This window comes from Hyperolius riggenbachi, chromosome 3, assembly GCF_040937935.1.
Source record: "Hyperolius riggenbachi isolate aHypRig1 chromosome 3, aHypRig1.pri, whole genome shotgun sequence".
Lineage (NCBI taxonomy): Eukaryota > Metazoa > Chordata > Amphibia > Anura > Hyperoliidae > Hyperolius > Hyperolius riggenbachi.
Genome location: NC_090648.1, coordinates 512,088,785 through 512,107,252, shown reverse-complemented (window position 1 = coordinate 512,107,252; position 18,468 = coordinate 512,088,785). Strand labels below are relative to the sequence as shown.

The following is an 18,468-nucleotide window of genomic DNA, read 5'->3' as shown; positions in this document are numbered from 1 at the left end:
AAATTCCTGCACACATTGCTCTGGGATTTGGGTGTGATGAATGATGCATCTAACTGGCCACCGGAGGCAATTAAGGCCTTCAAAATATTGAAAGCAGCTTTCTGTTCCGCCCCCATTTTGCGTCATGTTGAGTTGTTGATGTCATGTTCATCCTCGGCCTCGCCTTGCATTTCAGTGCGAGGTGCATTTTCCACAGAAAAAGGTTGTGAATCCGGGCACAACATTTGTGGCTGTTCCATTGACCTTTCACAGGTAGAAGATTGTGGGGGTGGGAATAGCTCCTCCGAATAGCCCATTGTGTCCTGAAAACTACTCATTGCATTGCTTTGCGCACACATTTTTTTGTCCTCATGCAAGGCCTGAGTTGCACCTGAAAGCGTGGCCTTCTCCTCCTGCGCCTCCTCCTGTTCCATCACGTCTGCTGCTGCTGGGTTAGCGTTGACGCCCGGTCCCTGTTTATTGAACCTCTTATCTTTATTACATTTATGACTGCATGGCGGTAAAAAGCATGCTATCCGCACGCTTCTTGTCCTCATGCAAGGCCTGGGTTGTTGTGTCTCAAAAAGCGTGGCCTTCTCCTCCTGCGCCTGCTCCTGTTCCATCACGTGTGCTGCTGCTGCTGGGTTAGCGTTACCGGTCCCTTTTCCTGGAACCTCTTCTCTGTATTACATTTATGACTGCATGGCGACAAAAAGCATGTTACCTGTGCAAAGAAACATGACATTTTCCACATTTAAAAGACAGATTTTCCTTTGAAACTTTACAATCAATTTTCTCAAAAACTATAAGCTCTTTTTCAAATATTTTTTTCCCTCTTGTACCCACTCCCAAGGTGCACATACCCTGCTAATTCGGGGTATGTAGCATGTAAGGAAGCTTTACAAAGCACGAAAGTTCGGGTCCCCATTGACTTCCATTATGTTCGGAGTTCGGCGCGAACACCCGAACATCGCGGCGATGTTCGGCGAACGTTCGCGAACCAGAACATCTAGGTGTTCGCCCAACACTACAATCAATGCATGTTGGTTTGATGCCTGCATTTTTGGAAACAAAAATAATGATTTAAAAAAATAATGATAATACGGATGTCCACTGCGGAATGCAGTCATGGAGTATATGTCACAGTTTGCACGAAGACTGTGCTGAAACTTGTGGCTAAGTTTTGAGCCTGAGGAACACCCGTGGGGCCCTCTCTGTCTGTATTCGGAGGTCTGTATAAAATCTGCCATGTTCACTTGTCTGCACCATAAAATGACCTTGCCAGCAGCATAAATAAGCCTACCTGCAGTCTAGAATAATAACCCAATCCCCCCCCCATTGACGTTAACCACTTTGCATCCAGACCTTGTTTCCCCCTTTTGATATTTTAGCTATGTCCCTATTTAATCAGCAACAACATTATCCCTACTTATGACACCTGAATTAAATATATATCGTTTTTTTTCAAGACTAAATAGGCTTTAATTGTATGGCATTTTTTCCTTTGAACAATTTTGTTTTCTGAGCATTGTAATAGGAAAAAGGAGGAAAAAAATAGAAAAAACATGATTTCTCAGTTTTACCAATTCCAGTTTAAAAATAAGAAAGCGCTAGATAAAAAACAAAAATTTTGTTTGGCTATTTCTACTGTTTATCACACAACATAAATTATGTTCCTGTCACAATTTATGGTGAGGCTACTGGATTCTGAAATAATGCTACAGAGTGTATTTTTCACTATGAACTGAGAAAAGTATTTTTAATGGTAAAAATCTTATTGGCTCAGGGTACATAGATTCACTTTCACCAATTAGTGCTGCATCAGAGGAGCAAGCCCAATCCTGCACAGCACTGCTTCTGCTACAAGACGTATATCTACGTCCTCGTAGCTTAGATGAAGTCACAGAGGACATAGACATACTGTAGTGGTGGAAAAAGTGGTTAATGGTGTTCAAACTCAGTAATTCGATCGACACGGAAATCCAGGCCTGTTTGAGCAAATAGCCAGTGAAACAAACATAGAACTATATGATCCACACTACCCAGAAGCATGTACTTTTCAATGTAAAGGAGAGGAGGGACGACAGGGCATAAACATCTGGTGTGCTGGATCTCTAAATGACGTCATGGCATCACCTGTGCACATGTTACAGTCTCTGACTCATTATTCTTTAAAGAGGAACTGTCGCAAAAAACTTACAATTTAAAACACATACAAATAAAAAGTACATTTTTCCCAGAGTAAAATGAGCCATATATTACTTTTCTCCTATGTTGCTGTCACTTACAATAGGTAATAGAAATCTGACATTACCGACAGATTTTGGGTTAGTCCATCTCTTCATGGGGGATTCTCAGCATGGCCTTTATTCTTTATAAAGACACTCCCTGAAAAATATTTATATAATGATGCTGGCCAGCCTCCCTGCTCGCTGCACACTTTTTTTGGCGGTTGGACGGAGCAACTGCCATTCACTAAGTGCTTTTAAGAATAAAGAAAACCCTAAGAAGAGGTGAGAAGATGGGCTAGTCCAAAATCTGTGAATAATGTTATATTTCTACTACTTACTGTAAGTGACAGCAACATAGGAGAAAAGTAATTTATGGCTCATTTATCTCCGGAAGAAATGTACTTCTTATCTGTATACATTAACGTGTACAGGGGTTGGACAAAATAATGGAAACACCTAACATTTTGGCATCATAATCTTTGAACATGTTTTAAGCAATCAAAACTTGACATATGTTACATTTTTTGGGTTTATTTTTGTTATTTGATATGTTTAATTAAAATAATTGTTTTTTACAGGTATTTAAACCAAAGTTGGTTATAATGTATAAAAATGGCAGATCTCACAGACTTTCAAAGAGGCCAAATTGTTGGTGCTTGCATGGCAGGCGCTACTGTAACAGAAACTACCCGAATGCTTGACATTTCAAGAGGTACTGTCTCAAAAGTAATGACTGCCTTTGAAAGAGATGGAAAAACGTCCTCAGCAAAGCACAGTTGTGGCCGAAAGTCGAAGTTGTGTGAGAGAGACCGCTGGACTCTAAATAGAATTGTAGGAAAAGCTTGCAAGACCACGGTTCCTAAAATCACTGCAGAGCTGAATGGACACCTACAGAACCCAGTTTCCACAAAAACTGTTCTTCGGGAGCTGCACAAATCTGGATTCCACGGAAGAACTGCAATTAGAAAACCTCTGCTCTCAAAGACAAATGTTTCAAAGCGTTTAGAGTGTGCAGAAACCACCAGAATCGGTCCCTCGACCAGTGGAAAAATGTGATTTTCTCTCACGAATCATCGTTTACCTTATTTCCGACCTCAGACCGAGTGTACGTTTGGAGACAGCCGAAAGAAGCATTTCATCCAGACTGCCTTCTCCCAACTGTAAAACATGGCGGGGTTCTGTGATGATCTGGGGTGCTATTTCTTGGAAATCTGCCGGGCCAATGATTTCCCTTCATGGAAGAATTAACAGCCGAGACAATTTAGGAATTTTGGGCGACCAAGTTCATCCTATGGTTCAAAAACTGTTTCCGGAGGGGAATGCCATCTTTCAAGATGATAATGCCCCAATCCATACAGCTAGAATTGTTAAAGAATGGCGCAAGGAACATTGTAATGAAGTTGAGCATCTCATCTGGCCACCACAATCCCCAGACCTCAACATTATTGAGCATTAAATGGTCGTTATTAGAGATTCAAGTAAGAAGTCGATTTCCGCAACCATTATCTCTAAAAGAACTGAAGGGTGTTTTAACTGAAGAATGGGCTAAAATTCCTTTGGAAACAATTCAAAATGTGTATGAATCAATACCACAGAGAATTGAGGCTGTAATTGCCGCAAAAGGTGGACCTACACCATATTAAAATATATTTTGTTGATTTTCAATATGTTTCCATAATTTGTCCAACTCCTTATCACGCTGGGCGTGAGAGGTGCTGACGTAGTAACAACAAAATACAATGCTGGTGAGCAAGTGTAGTCAGGTTTAGGCTGCAGTCGTACACAGAGTCAGAGGTTTCGAAGTACAGAGTCACTAGGCAATATTGTAGTCAATAACAGGCAGGGTCATACACATAAGTCAGATGTCAATCGTATTGGAAGGATCAGACAATAACGTAGTCAGGGACAGGCCGCGTCAAACACGTGTATCAGATGGCTGAGGTACAGAAGGACAGGACAAGAGCAAGGTCAAGAGGCAGGCAAGAGGTTGGTACACAGATACAATAAGATGCTACTTCAAAATATTACGATAATATATAATATAATATAATTACAAAATAACAAGACTGACTAACTAGAGTACATATATATTGTGCGTGTACACAATATATTAATGTAGCTCTTGAAACTCACTGACTAGGCCAAGAACCAGCAAACTGATTAGTATCAAGGCCAGTGAGCAAGTGAATACTCTGGCCTTAAGTACCCAGGAGGCAGTGCAAAAGCCCAGACCCCAGAATTGACAGCACCTCCTGCAAAAAGGTGTCAGCTGATCATATCACCGCTGACACCCCATCAGACACGCCTCCTCAGCCTATAAAGACAGCTCTGAGCTGCGCACGTCCTGCCAGAAACACGCCGACCCACATCAGTAGGGGAGCCAGGGATGCCATCATTCTGACTCACATCTACAGGGGAGCCGGGGATGCCATCATTCTAACTCACGTCTACAGGGGAGCCGGGGATGCCTTTGATCAAAGAGGAAGAGGAAGCTATCTCCAGCTGCTCCAAACTATCAGAGCAGCCTGCAGAGACCACACCAGGTACGTTTGTTACACCCCTGTATTTTAAATTTTAAGATTTTTGCGACAGAGGTCTTTTAAGCATCTGTACAAAGCTTTACTCTTTTTTGAGTTTCTAAAGTGTCTGTATCTATGTATATCCATAATAGTGACAGTTTATTGTAACCGTTACCTGTTCTGTATCTGTTTTGTCACTTGGGCTCCTCTCACCTCTGTTTTCCTGCCCAGGTGGCGATGCTTGGCCCTGAAAAAGAGTAAGAATACTAGATCAGAAGTAGAGTCTGTAATAATATTCATCTCAAGCCAAGGCTTTACTCTATCTTGAGTTTAAGAGGGTCTGTATCTGTGTATATCCATAATTAGTGTTGGTCGAATTTCTCTGTTTGATTTTCTGGACATTCGATGCAGCAGGCCGATATTTTCAGGTCGGCAAAGAACCCGAACCCGACTTGCATTGAAGTCAATAGTGCTGACTGTAATGCGTAATAGCAAAGCCCCAGTACATGCCAGAATCACCACATTTGCCATTTGCACCAAATTATGTATAATTTGAGAACAGTGGGAAGGGAAAACATTTTCTCAAAAAGACTGTGTTATCTGCCTAGTGGTAGTGAAAATTTGCATATATTCCCAGAACCAGCAGTGACTTTCCTGCCAGGGTTGTCTGTTAGTCATTACACAGATGCTGCGTACTAACACACAGCCAACCCTGGGGGAGAGTGGCAACACTTTTGTGAGGAATCCTTTGTATAGCCACAATAGTGCTGTATAAGGTCCCTAAGCCAACGGAGAGCTCTGGCTGCACTGGCCGTATCTTTGTATGTGTTGACACCCGCTATAGCGTCCTGTTGCCGTGGTAACGCGTGTAATGACGTGCGTGGTGGCCGTCGACTACGAGTCGGCAAAAACAGAGCTAGCTGCCAGCAAGAGACCAGAGGATCCAGGAGTGACGCCGAGGGCACAGGATGGCTGCAGGGGGTTGGTAAAAGCCCCAGGTAAGTGAAACTAATTTTTCTTGCTAGGGTTTAGGTTCCCTTTAAAGGTAAATATTCATGGTAAATTAAGTAAAAAAAAATGACTTTTCTTTGGAGGCATCCCTTGTCCATGGATTGGACTAAGGCTCTGTGGGAGAGGAGGAGGCTTTGCCACCCCTCTCTTCCACAGCCCCCCCCCCCCCCATAACATGCACCATGTGGGCTGGTATAGCTCAGGGTGCGGAGCCCCACACAGCCGGGACTCCACATTCTGGCTATACCAGCCTGTATGTGTGACAAAGGGTTGAAAATGCTTATTTTTTTCTTCATTTTTTTTAGTACAGATATTAGGTATATTTCGATCCTTATGCAGCAGTATTGAAGCTGTACAGCCCTCACTGCCCAAACCATTGCCACTTTGCTCCTGAGTTGCTTGTGTGTCAGTACACATTACCTGCGTACCGACCCACCACAGGCAATATGGCAGGAAATCCTTTGGTGTTTCTTGGGATATATGTAAACTGTCCCTGCCAATAGGTAGATACATTATCTGTCATTTCAAAAACATTTTTCCTATCATAACTTTAAAATTTGTTTTCTCAAAAACTGCAAAGTCCTTTCAAAAGATTTTCCCCCTTGTTCTCACTGTTTTCCATTACATACCCTGCACATTTGGTGATTCTAGCATGTATGGGGAGTTTGCTATTAACCACTAAAGTCAGCAATAATGTTGCTGGATTTTGGCAGTCAAATTAGGTGTTTTTTTCAGGTCGGCTAGGTCTGAATGCAAACAGCCATATTCGGGTCCAATATAAAGATGACCCAAATCTGAACACCAACTCTATAGCAGTAACTGTTAAACTCTTACCTGTTTTGTGTCTGTCCCTTTCTGCCTCTTTGCACCTCTGTTTCCCGACTTAGATGTGGATGCTGGTTTCTGAAAAAGAGAAAGAATAAAAGTTAACAAACTTAGTGGTGATATTCACTCCAGGGCCGGGCCGAGGCATAGGCTGGAGAGGCTCCAGCCTCAGGGCGCAGTGTAGGAGGGGGCGCACAATTAATTCAGCTGTCATTCCTAATTGTGTATGAAGCAGAAAGAAATAAGAAAAAGGGATACATAGCAGTGGCTGCAAGCCAGATAACTAGATATTAAGGTGTTGGGGAGGTTGTGGGCCCTGTGGCCCTCTTAGTCTAATAGCAATCAGTGTGTGACAGCTGGGGTGGGAGAGATGGAGGGGCGCACTTTGGTGTCTCAGCCTTGGGTGCTGGAGGACCTTGTCCCTGCTCTGATTCACTCCAAGCCATTTTCCGGCTTGTAAATTGTCCCACTGTTGTATTTGTTTATCTAAACATGTTAGCATGAGACATTTATACTGTGTAACTGGGGATGCTAGTTTGCTGCAGCATCAGTTCATTCATTGCAAATTCCTTTCCCACAGTTCCCATCGTGACCCCTGACCTGAAGCCAGGCAGCCAATAGGGAGGAAGTTTGCCATGGTAACAACTTTTGTGGACTTGCATTCCTGCTGGGACATGGCAGAATGTGAAGACCAATGGCCATCTGACCATCTGACATCAGGTCAGAGGTCATGCTGAGCATTAAGGGATGGAAGTTTACCACTGACACACCATTCCACAGCAAATGTTATTGTTATGTGATTAACTACTCTACGACCGCTCTTTCACCTAAGGAATATTGCAAAGATTAAACACCTAATTCCTTCAGAGGATCTTCCAACCCTAGTCCATGCCTTCGTCACATCAAGGTTAGACTACTGCAACGCCCTCTACACAGGCCTGCATAAGAAAGACTTACGCCGCCTGCAATTAGTACAGAATGCCGCCGCAAGGCTGTTAACGAGCCAACCCCGCCATTGCCACATAACACCAACCCTGAGCTCACTCCACTGTCTACCGATAAAATGGAGAATTCTGTTTAAGATTGGCTTACTGACATTCAAATCCTTGCACAATCTGGGCCCTGGATACCTGAAGGACTTGTTGCAACTACATCACACCCCCCACAATCTTAGATCAAAAGGACGTAACACCTTGGTCACCCCCAGAGTCCACCTCAAAACCTTTGGAGACAGAGCCTGTTGTCGTGCTGCCCCTACACTTTGGAACTCCCTGCCACACCCAATCAGGACAGCTCCATCCCTGGAAGCATTTAAGTCTAAACTGAAAACCTACCTCTTCAGTCTGGCATTCATGAACATCTGACTATCTCCTCTGTAACACAACCCAGCCTGAAACCCTGTATTAATTGGAGACACAACTATGCGCTTTGAGTCCTATGGGAGAAAAGCACTTTACAAATGTTATTGTATTATTGTATTGTATTATTCATTTTCTAAAATGGGTCTGAATCTGTGTATATCCATGATAGTGGCTGTTTAACCTTTTCAGTATCTGTTCCTTTCTTCGCCTTTGCATCTTTGTTTACTTCCTTTGTTGGGGTTGCTTGGCCCTGAAAAAGAGAAAGAAAAGGAGTAACATAGTCAGCTGTATTAATGTGCAAGTTCTGGTAGACTGGGATAGTAAATTACATGGCAAGGACACTGAAACTGAATGGCTAATTTTCAGGTTCTTAGTGATTATTGCAGAAAATGTATACCTTATGGGAATACAAATTTTGGACATGATTAAGAGTAAAAGGAGTGCCGTTAAGACCCTAAAGCAGAAGGGGACTGCATCTGCATGGAAGGGAACCCAAGGTAAGGATTCAAATTAAAAAAACAAACAAACAATGCTACCTGATACAGGGACCTGGTTGGATGAGGTAGCCGCATCTTTGCCACTCTCCGCCCCTCCTGTTTTGATTCTGTGGCAGCTGGGGAAAGCCTGCAGGAATGCCCCCAGTGGGTGTATGAGCAGGGAATACCTCCCTTCCCCTCAAGCAGTGTCGGACTGGGAGCTGGAAAAGATGAGGAAATTCCCTTGCTGGCCAAGCAGCAGCAATCTGCTGTTGCTGCTCACAGTGAAGACTTGTTGCAGGTTTCTATTGGGAGTGATAACACAGGGTTACTGCTGCTTGGCCAGCAGGCGGGGGCGGGGGGGGGGGCCTCAACCCTAAAACACCATAAAATATATTCTATTACTAATGGTTAAAATGATACCACATGCCACATTTGATAACTAAAAAGCGTATGGGACAGCAGTCAAGTGCTGCAGGGGACAAAAGCGTGCAGCGGATTCACCCAAAGTGATGCAGGGGACAAAAGCGTGCAGCGGATTCACCCGAAGTGATGCAGGGGACAAAAGCGTGCAGCGGAGTCACCCGTGTACCACTGGGATAAGCAGTCCAAATCTTCCAAAGGAATCCAGCACAACTCTTTTACAAAATTGCTTTAATGGATCTTCATAAGTACACACATAAAAGCTGCATAGTGGCAGCTATTGTATGCAGCTTGCATTGTATGCATTGTATGCATAGTGCAGCTTTTATATATGTACTTATGAAGATCCATGAAAGCAATTTTGTAAAAGAGCTGCACTGGATTCCTATGGAACATTTGATAGCTGGTTGGGCATTCACCAGGTCATTAACTGAAGTGTGCCTGTGGCTTTGTACAGGCCACAGTTTTGAAAATGAGGTTCTTTTTATGTTGGATTGAGTTTGCCTCTACCTATTTTTATGTGACATGAGTCTAAGCTGTAAAAAACACCAAAATGTATTTGACTTCTGGTTGAGCTGCAATCCATTATACTCAAGATGCACTATTGGCCTTTTTTCCAGTCACTTTTTTCCCTAATTGTTACAGCATCATTCTTTACATAGCCCCAGAAGAGGCTGGTCTTCAGAAAAAGGCAACACATGTCACCATTATGAAAAAGTCCATGGGCTATCCAAATCTGTGCCCGTCACTCCCGGCAGCCAATCACCCTGGTCTGTTCTTATCCCTCTGCCTGCAGATGCAGCCATTGCCAGTGACCATCAGCCACGCTGCCACCAAGGCAAGCCTCGCTTTACTTTTCCTTCAGTTGCCTGGTGGTGCAAAAGTATCCACACATAGTGTGGCTACACGTACAATTATGGAAGCAATCCATCAATCAGGTGAGAGGCGCTCCCCCACAGCCAATCACTCGCTCCAATGAGGGAGTCTTGGTCCCGCCTCCGAGACCATCGGGTCTAAGGGAGAAGGGCGAAGATATATATATAGGTATAAGGGAGAAGAGCAAGCACAGCCCTGATTGGCAGACCTGGGGCAGCACCTCCCGTCTGATTGGTGGATCACTTCCCTTAGCATAGCTACTCTATGTGCAGAGACTTTCCCACCACCTGGCAACTGAAAGAAGAGTGTAGCGAGTGTTGCCTTGGTGGTGGCGAGCTGATGGTCACTGGCGATAGCTGCATCTGCAGGCAGAGGGAACAGGACAGACCAGGCGTGATTGGCTGCCGGGAGTGAAGGGCACAGAGAACTGGGCATAGAGAGACTGATTGGTGGCGGCAGAGTGAGTGGCCTGGTGCCGGAGGTGGACACAGGGGGGGCAGTGGAGGACACAGAGGGGGGCAGTGGAGGACTAGGGACAGACACAGGGGGGCCAGAGGAGGACACGTGGGCCAGAGGATGACACAGGAGGGCCAGAGGATGACACAGGTAGACAAGAGGATGACACAGGAAGACCAGAGGAGGACGCAGGAGGACCAGAGGAGGACACAGGGGGGCCAGAGGATGATGGAGGACCAGAGGAGGAGAGACACAGGAGGACCAAAGGAGGACACATGAGGCCAGAGGATGACACAGGAGGACCAGAGGAGAACACAGGACGATCAGAGGAGGACACAGGAGGGCCATAGGACGACAGACTAGAGGAGGACATGGGGGGGCAGAGGAGGATACAGGAGGGCCAGAGGAGGACACAGGAGGACAAGAGAATTACACAGTAGGACAAAGAGGGGGGGAGAAGATGACACAGGAGGACCAGAGGAAGGACACAGGGGGGGGCCAGAGGACGGACACAGGGGGGGCCAGAGGACGGACACAGGAGAACCAGAGGAGGGACACAGGAGGACCATAGGAGGACACAGGAGGACCAGAGGAGGGCCAGTGGATGACACAGGGGGACCAGAGGGTGACACCGGAGGAACAGAGGAGGGACACAGGAGGACCAGAGGAGGTATACAGGGGGGCCAGAGATTGGGCACAGAAGGCAAAGGAGGATACAGAGGGGAAGAAACGGTAGAAGGGGAACATAATAATTGGGGGGGGGGAAAGGTCCATAAGATGCCCCATCATGGATGCACCGGGTTTAGTATATTTTTTCCCCTAGTTTTTGCCTTCTAAACCTAGGTGCGTCTTATGGTTCAAAAAATATGCTATTTTCTTGTTTAGGTGGTGGTCTAAAAGGTTTTCATTGCGAATACTCAAGAGAAAACCGAATTTCATATGGGCCTATTTACTTTGTACTATAAATTGTTAATACTAAATAATCTTAGAAATTGCTGATAAGTTCCTGGCTTTGTCCAGAAAGAGGAGAGCCAGAGTTATGAAACACATTTATTAAACATATTCCCCCTGATGCTGCTGCATTTGGTACAGCATAGCTGAAGCTTTTTTTTAGACCGTTTAAATAAAAGTATTTTGGTTGGGCCTAAAACCAGCTGTCAGAAATGTCCTCAAAACAAGTTTAGGAACAGATAATAGTCTAAAAGGCTCAGGTCAGGTGAGTAGGGGGAATGGTAGACCAATTGTAAACTAAGTGTTCCGTTTTGCAGCTACAACACTGGCTATGTGCGCAGGTGCATTGTCCTTAAAAAAATAAATTCCTTTGGTCAACGTTTTGTCTTCATTGCCTCCTTCAGCTGGTCCAGGATGTTAGGATAATACTCTCCTGTGATATAAGAGCCCTAACGCAGGTAGTCTACCATCGGAATACAGTCTTTGTCCCAGAAAACAGATGCCATGATTTTTTGGGCCAATTTTTGGGTGTGGAACTTCTTTGGCCACAGGAACCCTCTGTCATTCCTTTGACTGTTTCTTGGTTTCAGGATCATGGATGTGGAGCCAGGTTTTATACTCAGTCATTAAACTAGCCAATAATTCCTGTGCAGCTTCAAAATGGGCCAAAACAGCATTGGATGCTTCACCTTGTTGCTTATTCTGCTCGATGTTCAAACATTTCAGCACCCACTTTGCTGAAAGCTTGCGCATGTCTACGATAGTGGTGATAACAAACCCAACATGCTCCTGTGAAATGTACAGAATCTGGGATATCTTTTTTAGTAGATATTCAGCGGTCCTGAATAATCAGCTCATGGACATAATCGCAGGTTACAAGGTCAGTTGATATTGGGGGGCGTCCCACTACAAGGCTCACCTTCAACAGTGAAATGCCCAGTCTTGAAACAAGATATCCAGGTTTTGGCAGTGCTGTAGGAAGGACACTTCTCCTCCACCAGTGTTTGGGACATCTCAGTGTCAATGTACTTTGCTGACTTTCACAGTATACATTTAAAATGCATTTTAATACAATAACTGTCATTTACCACAAGCTGACACATCATTGCATTCCAGCGGTTCTGGAGGTGTGTTTAGCTTCTAAGGGTACAATGGTTAATTTGCATATATTCAGCAGTGGTGCCTGGGAGACCTCTCAAGCTCACTCCAACCTGAATTATCGCAAATTCTTTCTGTTTTAGGAAAGCAAACTTTTGTTTTTCTTAACATCTTAGTAAGGGGGCTTTTAGGACCATTGTAGTCCCTTGCACACCCCATTGAGTTCTGGGTCACCATGAGCTTGCTGGTTAGTCTGTGCCTCTCGGATTTACAAGCCCTACTCCATAGAGCCAAATTAATCCATGCCATGCACTGATGAGGATCAAACAATCCGAAACAGTCTGTATGCATGTTGGATTATTATGGCTCTGTACATATTAACAAGCTGACACATCATTGCATTCCAGCGGTTCTGGAGGTGTGTTTAACTTCTAAGGGTACAATGGTTAATTTGCATATATTCAGCAGTGTTGCTCTGGGAGACATCTCAAGCTCACTCCAACCTGAATTATCGCAAATTCTTTCTGTTTTAGGAAAGCAAACTTTTGTTTTTCTTACCACATTTAAACGTATACTTTTTTCCTTTGAAACTTTAAAACCGATTTTCTCAAAAACTATAAGGTTTTTTTGAAAATGTTTTTCCTCTTGTTCCCACTGTTCTTAACATGTCTGGCACATTTGGTGTTTATAGCATGTAAGGGGGCTTTGCTATTAACCTCTAAAGTCGGCAGGTTTTTATTTATGAATACCGACTTGTGATCACGAGTTGGGTAACGAGTCCAATCACGAGTGCATTCCTGATCGAGAGCCGATCACTAATGCCGATTACGGCCTCGTGATCGCAAAAAACGGCTTGTGATCACAAGTTACTCCTCATGAGCACTACTGGTTATAAAGTGATTTTTGTAAGTGCCCTACATTTGGTACCTTGGTTCCATCTAGTGGACATTTAGCAATATTACACATACACTGTAATTATTGTAAAAATTAAGCACTTTTTTATTACATTATTTTCACTGGAGTTCCTCTTTAAGGTTCCTGACATTTTTGAAACTTTAGCTGTGCCAATTTGATACAGCAGTAACATTTTAATTACTTATGGCATTTTAGTGATATATTTCTTGTTTTTTTTCAATACAATCTAGGCTTTCTTTAGGTAATATCTTTCTCCCCAAACTATTTTATTTTATAGGGAAAAATTTGGTGTAAATGCAGAAAATACAATTTTTTTTTCATCTTTCACCCTTCCTAATTTTCACTTGATACATCCCACAATTATAAAAACACACAAAAAATTAATTCTTGGGCCCTTCCCAGTTAAAACGATACCCCATATGCCATATTTTATTACTAGCTGAGCATGTGGTGGGAAGTTATCCCCAGCCTGCGTGTCTGTGGCGATCAGATGCGTTCATTGGGGCGACAGTTCGGGGGCCATAGAGCTGTACAGATGCATCGCTAGGCAATGACAAAGCATTACATCTGTAGAGCATTGGGGCCTGAAATGTTCGCCCTAGTGATCACATCCTATCACTACAGATTGCAGTCATAAAAAGTTTATAAACAGGTATAGGTATTGCAGGGGTGAATAATGGGTTAATAGGCTAGGTTGAGGTTAAAATTACCTGGTGTAATGATCGGTGTAACACAGAGAGGATCTGATTATCGGTGATCTGCAGTATCACCGAGAATACAGATATATACCCGATTATCGATGATCTGCAGTATCACCGATAATCAGATATATCTCTAACCTCTGGACACCTAAGTAATATGAGTGTTTGGTGCAACGGTACTTTGCTACGCGTAAATTCGTAAGCGTAGTTCTGCAACTTCACCTACGAGCTACGATGCGTAAATTCGCACTGGCGTAGCTTCTGCTCATCCCTGTTGGGGACAGGGTTGGGGAACACTGCTGTAGGGGGTACTTGGGGACAGGGTTGGGGAACACTGCTGTAGGGGGTACTTGGGGACAGTGTTGGAGAACACTGCTGTAGGGGGTACTTGGGGACAGGGTTGGGGAACACTGCTGTAGGGGGTACTTGGGGACAGGGTTGGGGAACACTGCTGTAGGTGGTACTTGGGGACAGGGTTGGGGAACACTGATGTAGGGGGTACTTGGGGACAATGGGGAACACTGCTGTAGGGGGTACTTGGGGACAGGGTTGGGGAACACTGCTGTAGGGGGTACTTGGGGACAGAGTTGGGGAACACTGCTGTAGGGGATACTTGGGGACAGGGTTGGGAAGTCCTGGTCTAGCCTGTAGATGCTACATCAACCTACCATCTACGGACTAAAGAACAGTGTCTATGGCCACCTGTGGGGTAGAACGGTCAGCATCTTTACCTGGTTAGTAGTTGAGTTTTCTTGACTTTGTTCTTTTTTCGGAGTCAAAAAACGAGTTATTTCAGTTTGACCGCTTAGTAAAGAAGTCTGTAACAATAGAAAAAAGGCGTACGTTAAAAAGGGGCGCTGGGAAAAAAGGGCGCGGGGATTTAAACGATAAGCATGGATAACGTTTAAAAATGTATTGTACTGTATTTCGTTTAAAATTAATGTTTTATAAAGTTATAAATCATTAAATAATGTGCATTAAATCGGCAATTGTAAAAATGTTAATCTTCCGTTTAAATAGTGAAACGTATAATAACGTTTAAAAAAAAATTACTAAGTAACCCTCCCTGTACCTACCCCTAACCCTAGACCCCCCTGTTGATACCTAAACCTAAGACCCCCCCCTGTTGGTGCCTAAACCTAAGACCCCCCTGGTGGTGCCTAAACCTAAGAACCCCCTGTTGGTACCTAAACTTAAGACCCTCCTTAGTGATCACTGTATTGTGTGTAGAATAATGTTTTAGAAACAGTAAGGGATAAAATATATTACAATTTACGTTACGTACTGATCGTTTTGTTTCGTGAATAATAATGTTTTACAAACAGTAAGGGATAACATTTAAAATAATGTTTTATTGAAATAGGAAACGTAAATCATCACAAGCAGTTATAAAACATGAAAAATCTTTGGGCGCCCTTGGAAAACGTTATTATTCTCGGGCGCCCTTTTTTCCCGTTCGGCGCCCAGTAAACGATAATTATTATGGGAGTGAATGGCGGCGCCCGATTTGTCCACTAGCCTCCTGCGCCCTTTTTTACTGGAACATGATACGTGAGGGTAACAGTGGGAAATCTTTTGAGAAAAATCCTTCCAATGTCCATTTTACTGAGTGAAATCCAAAGACTGGCAAATCAATTTAACTTAATTAAAATCTGTTTTTTCCCTTTCTTTCTGCTGAAATTGGCTTTGAAATTTCAAATGAGGCATTTTCAACTTGAAAATGTACTTTTTTTAAATACAGAATTCAAGTAAAATATATAATTTTCCAACAATTTTTAAACAGGCCCTGGCAACAACCACATAACGGTGGAATAAAGCACCAACCCAGCATAATAAGGTGAGCTGGGCAGTAGAGTGTTTCATTCTTCCAAAGATGTGATTTTCATATGACTTTGCTTACGCCCCGAGTCTCAGTGATGTAAAAGATATACAGGATCTTCTAAAAAAAATTAGCATATTGTGATAAAGTTCATTATTTTCTGTAATGCACTGATAAACATTAGACTTTCATATATTTTAGATTCAAATACATACAACTGAAGTAGTTCAAGCCTTTTATTGTTTTAATATTGATGATTTTGGCATCCAGTTCATGAAAATTCAAATTTCCTATCTCAAAAAATTAGCATATTTCATCCGACCAATAAAAGAAAAGTGTTTTTAAAACAAAAAAAGTCAACCTTCAAATAATGATGTTCAGTTATGCACTCAATACTTGGTCGGGAATCCTTTTGCAGAAATGACTGCTTCAATGCGGCGTGGCATGGAGGCAATCAGCCTGTGGCACTGCTCAGGTGTTATGGAGGCCCAGGATGCTTCAATGCGGCGTGGCATGGAGGCAATCAGCCAGTGGCACTGCTCAGGTGTTATGGAGGCCCAGGATGCTTCGATAGCGGCCTTAAGCTCATCCAGAGTGTTGGGTCTTGCGTCTCTCAACTTTCTCTTCACAATATCCCACAGATTCTCTATGGGGTTCAGGTCAGGAGAGTTGGCAGGCCAATTGAGCACAGTAATACCATGGTCAGTAAACCATTTACCAGTGGTTTTGGCACTGTGAGCAGGTGCCAGGTCATGCTGAAAAATGAAATCTTCATCTCCATAAAGCTTTTCAGCAGATGGAAGCATGAACCCACTTTTGAACCAGAAACAGCGGCAGAAGTGCCTGACCTGGGCTACAGAGAAGCAGCACTGGACTGTTGCTCAGTGGTCCAAAGTACTTTTTTCGGATGAAAGCAACTTTTACATGTCATTCGGAAATCAAGGTGCCAGAGTCTGGAGGAAGACTGGGGAGAGGGAAATGCCAAATTGCCTGAAGTCCAGTGTCAAGTACCCACAGTCAGTGATGTTCTGGGGTGCCATGTCAGCTGCTGGTGTTGGTCCACTGTGTTTTATCAAGGGCAGGGTCAATGCAGCTAGCTATCAGGAGATTTTGGAGCACTTCATGCTTCCATCTGCTGAAAAGCTTTATGAAGATTTAATTTTTCAGCACGACCTGCCACCTGCTCACAGCGCCAAAACCACTGGTAAATGGTATTACAGTGCTCAATTGGCCTGCCAATTCTCCTGATCTGAACCCCATAGAGAATCTGTGAGCTATTGTGAAGAGAAAGTTGAGAGACACAAGACCCAACACTCTGGATGAGCTTAAGGCCGCTATTGAAGCATCCTGGGCCTCCATAACACCAGAGAAGTGCCACAGGCTGATTGCCTGCATGCCACGCCGCATTGAAGCAGTCATTTCTGCAAAAGGATTCCCGACCAAGTACTGAGTGCATAACTGAACATAATTATTTGAAGGTTGACTTTTTTTTGCTTTAAAAACACTTTTCTTTTATTGGTCGGATGAAATATGCTAATTTTTTGAGATAGGAAATTTGGGTTTTCATGAGCTGTATGCCAAAATCATCAATATTAAAACAATAAAAGGCTTTAACTACTTCAGTTGTGTGTATTTGAATCTAAAATATATGAAAGTCTAATGTTTATCAGTACATTACAGAAAATAATGAACTTTATCACAATATGCTAATTTTTTGAGAAGATCCTGTATATGCCAAATTTCAAAAAGATTGGATAATATTTAGGGGTTGCACACATTGATCACTTTTATCTCAAACTAGTGAAATTTCTAACATTGAAGTACTTTGCACGCATGGCCATTGAACAAGTGAATGAAGCAGGAAGAGGAAGTGACACGCATGACACCCATTGCAAGAGGCTCCTCCAGAGGGGTCATAGCACGGCTTTGTATGAAGTCATCTGGCTCCATTCATTTTTTAGCGGCAACACCAGAGGGATTTTGGATACAACAAGTGGTTTGTAAGTGTGCTGACACACTCAATTGTTCATGGGTATGCTTAAAGGCATACCCATGACAGGTGCTCAGAGTCCCTTTAAGGTGCCCCTTAAAATGGGAACCAAACATGGAATTTGGCTGCTAGAGAAGGTGCCTAGTCGTGAGTTTTTAGGAGCTTGGCTCCCTTCAAAGGAACAAGTACTTTTATTTACCATCACAAGGAACTGAAAGAAACACTTTCGGATGCTGCTAGTACTAAACTACAGGAAGTGTAGAGGAAAGAAAATATCCCTGTTAAGAGGAAGGAGAATATCCGTGCTGGTATTCCGAAGCTGTAGAAATAGCCAAATCTTGGTGAAGTGAAATCGAGAAACATGGATAACGGAAATGTGAAAAGGCAGATTTGGAAAGGTGGTGAGTTGTCCAGTTATTTGACATTTCCCGGCAAAATGTGATGGACCTAACTAATGTTTCACAAGAAGATAAAGAATTTCTTAGGTCACAAAGAGAAGATCATATGAGTTCGTCAATGAGTGGAGTAGACAAGGTTTTTGCCTTAAACATAAGAACTAAGTGTACAAAAGCAGAAAAAAAAGATGTATATAAAAATCAATAAGTTCAGATCAATAATCCATCATCATCAGCACCTAGTGACCAAGAGGCTGAGTTTTCGCCTCCTGCAACAAAAAAATTACGTTCAAGTCGTACATTGTATACTTCCTGACAGGGCCGGATTTACAGCTCAGGAGCCTATAGGCACTCAAGCGCTGGCACCCTAAACTCCACCCCTTAACACAGGCCACACCCCCTTAAATCACACCCCTTTTTCTTATTAAATAAAACCACGCAA

The 18,468-nt window shown here is 43.3% G+C and overlaps 1 protein-coding gene across 2 annotated transcripts in view; it reads right to left on the bottom strand.

Moving 5' to 3' along the window:
• The window catches only part of LOC137561787 (serine protease FAM111A-like), a 99,610-nt gene that overhangs the window by 24,267 nt on the left and 56,875 nt on the right, over positions 1–18,468 (bottom strand). For both annotated transcript variants that reach the window (XM_068273142.1, XM_068273143.1), the window contains 4 exons: positions 14,554–14,640; positions 8,108–8,176; positions 6,575–6,643; positions 4,905–4,976 (listed from right to left, as the gene is read on the bottom strand). In XM_068273142.1, the coding sequence (XP_068129243.1) occupies positions 4,905–4,976; positions 6,575–6,643; positions 8,108–8,176; positions 14,554–14,640 (297 nt within the window). The remainder of the gene's footprint in view (positions 1–4,904; positions 4,977–6,574; positions 6,644–8,107; positions 8,177–14,553; positions 14,641–18,468) is intronic.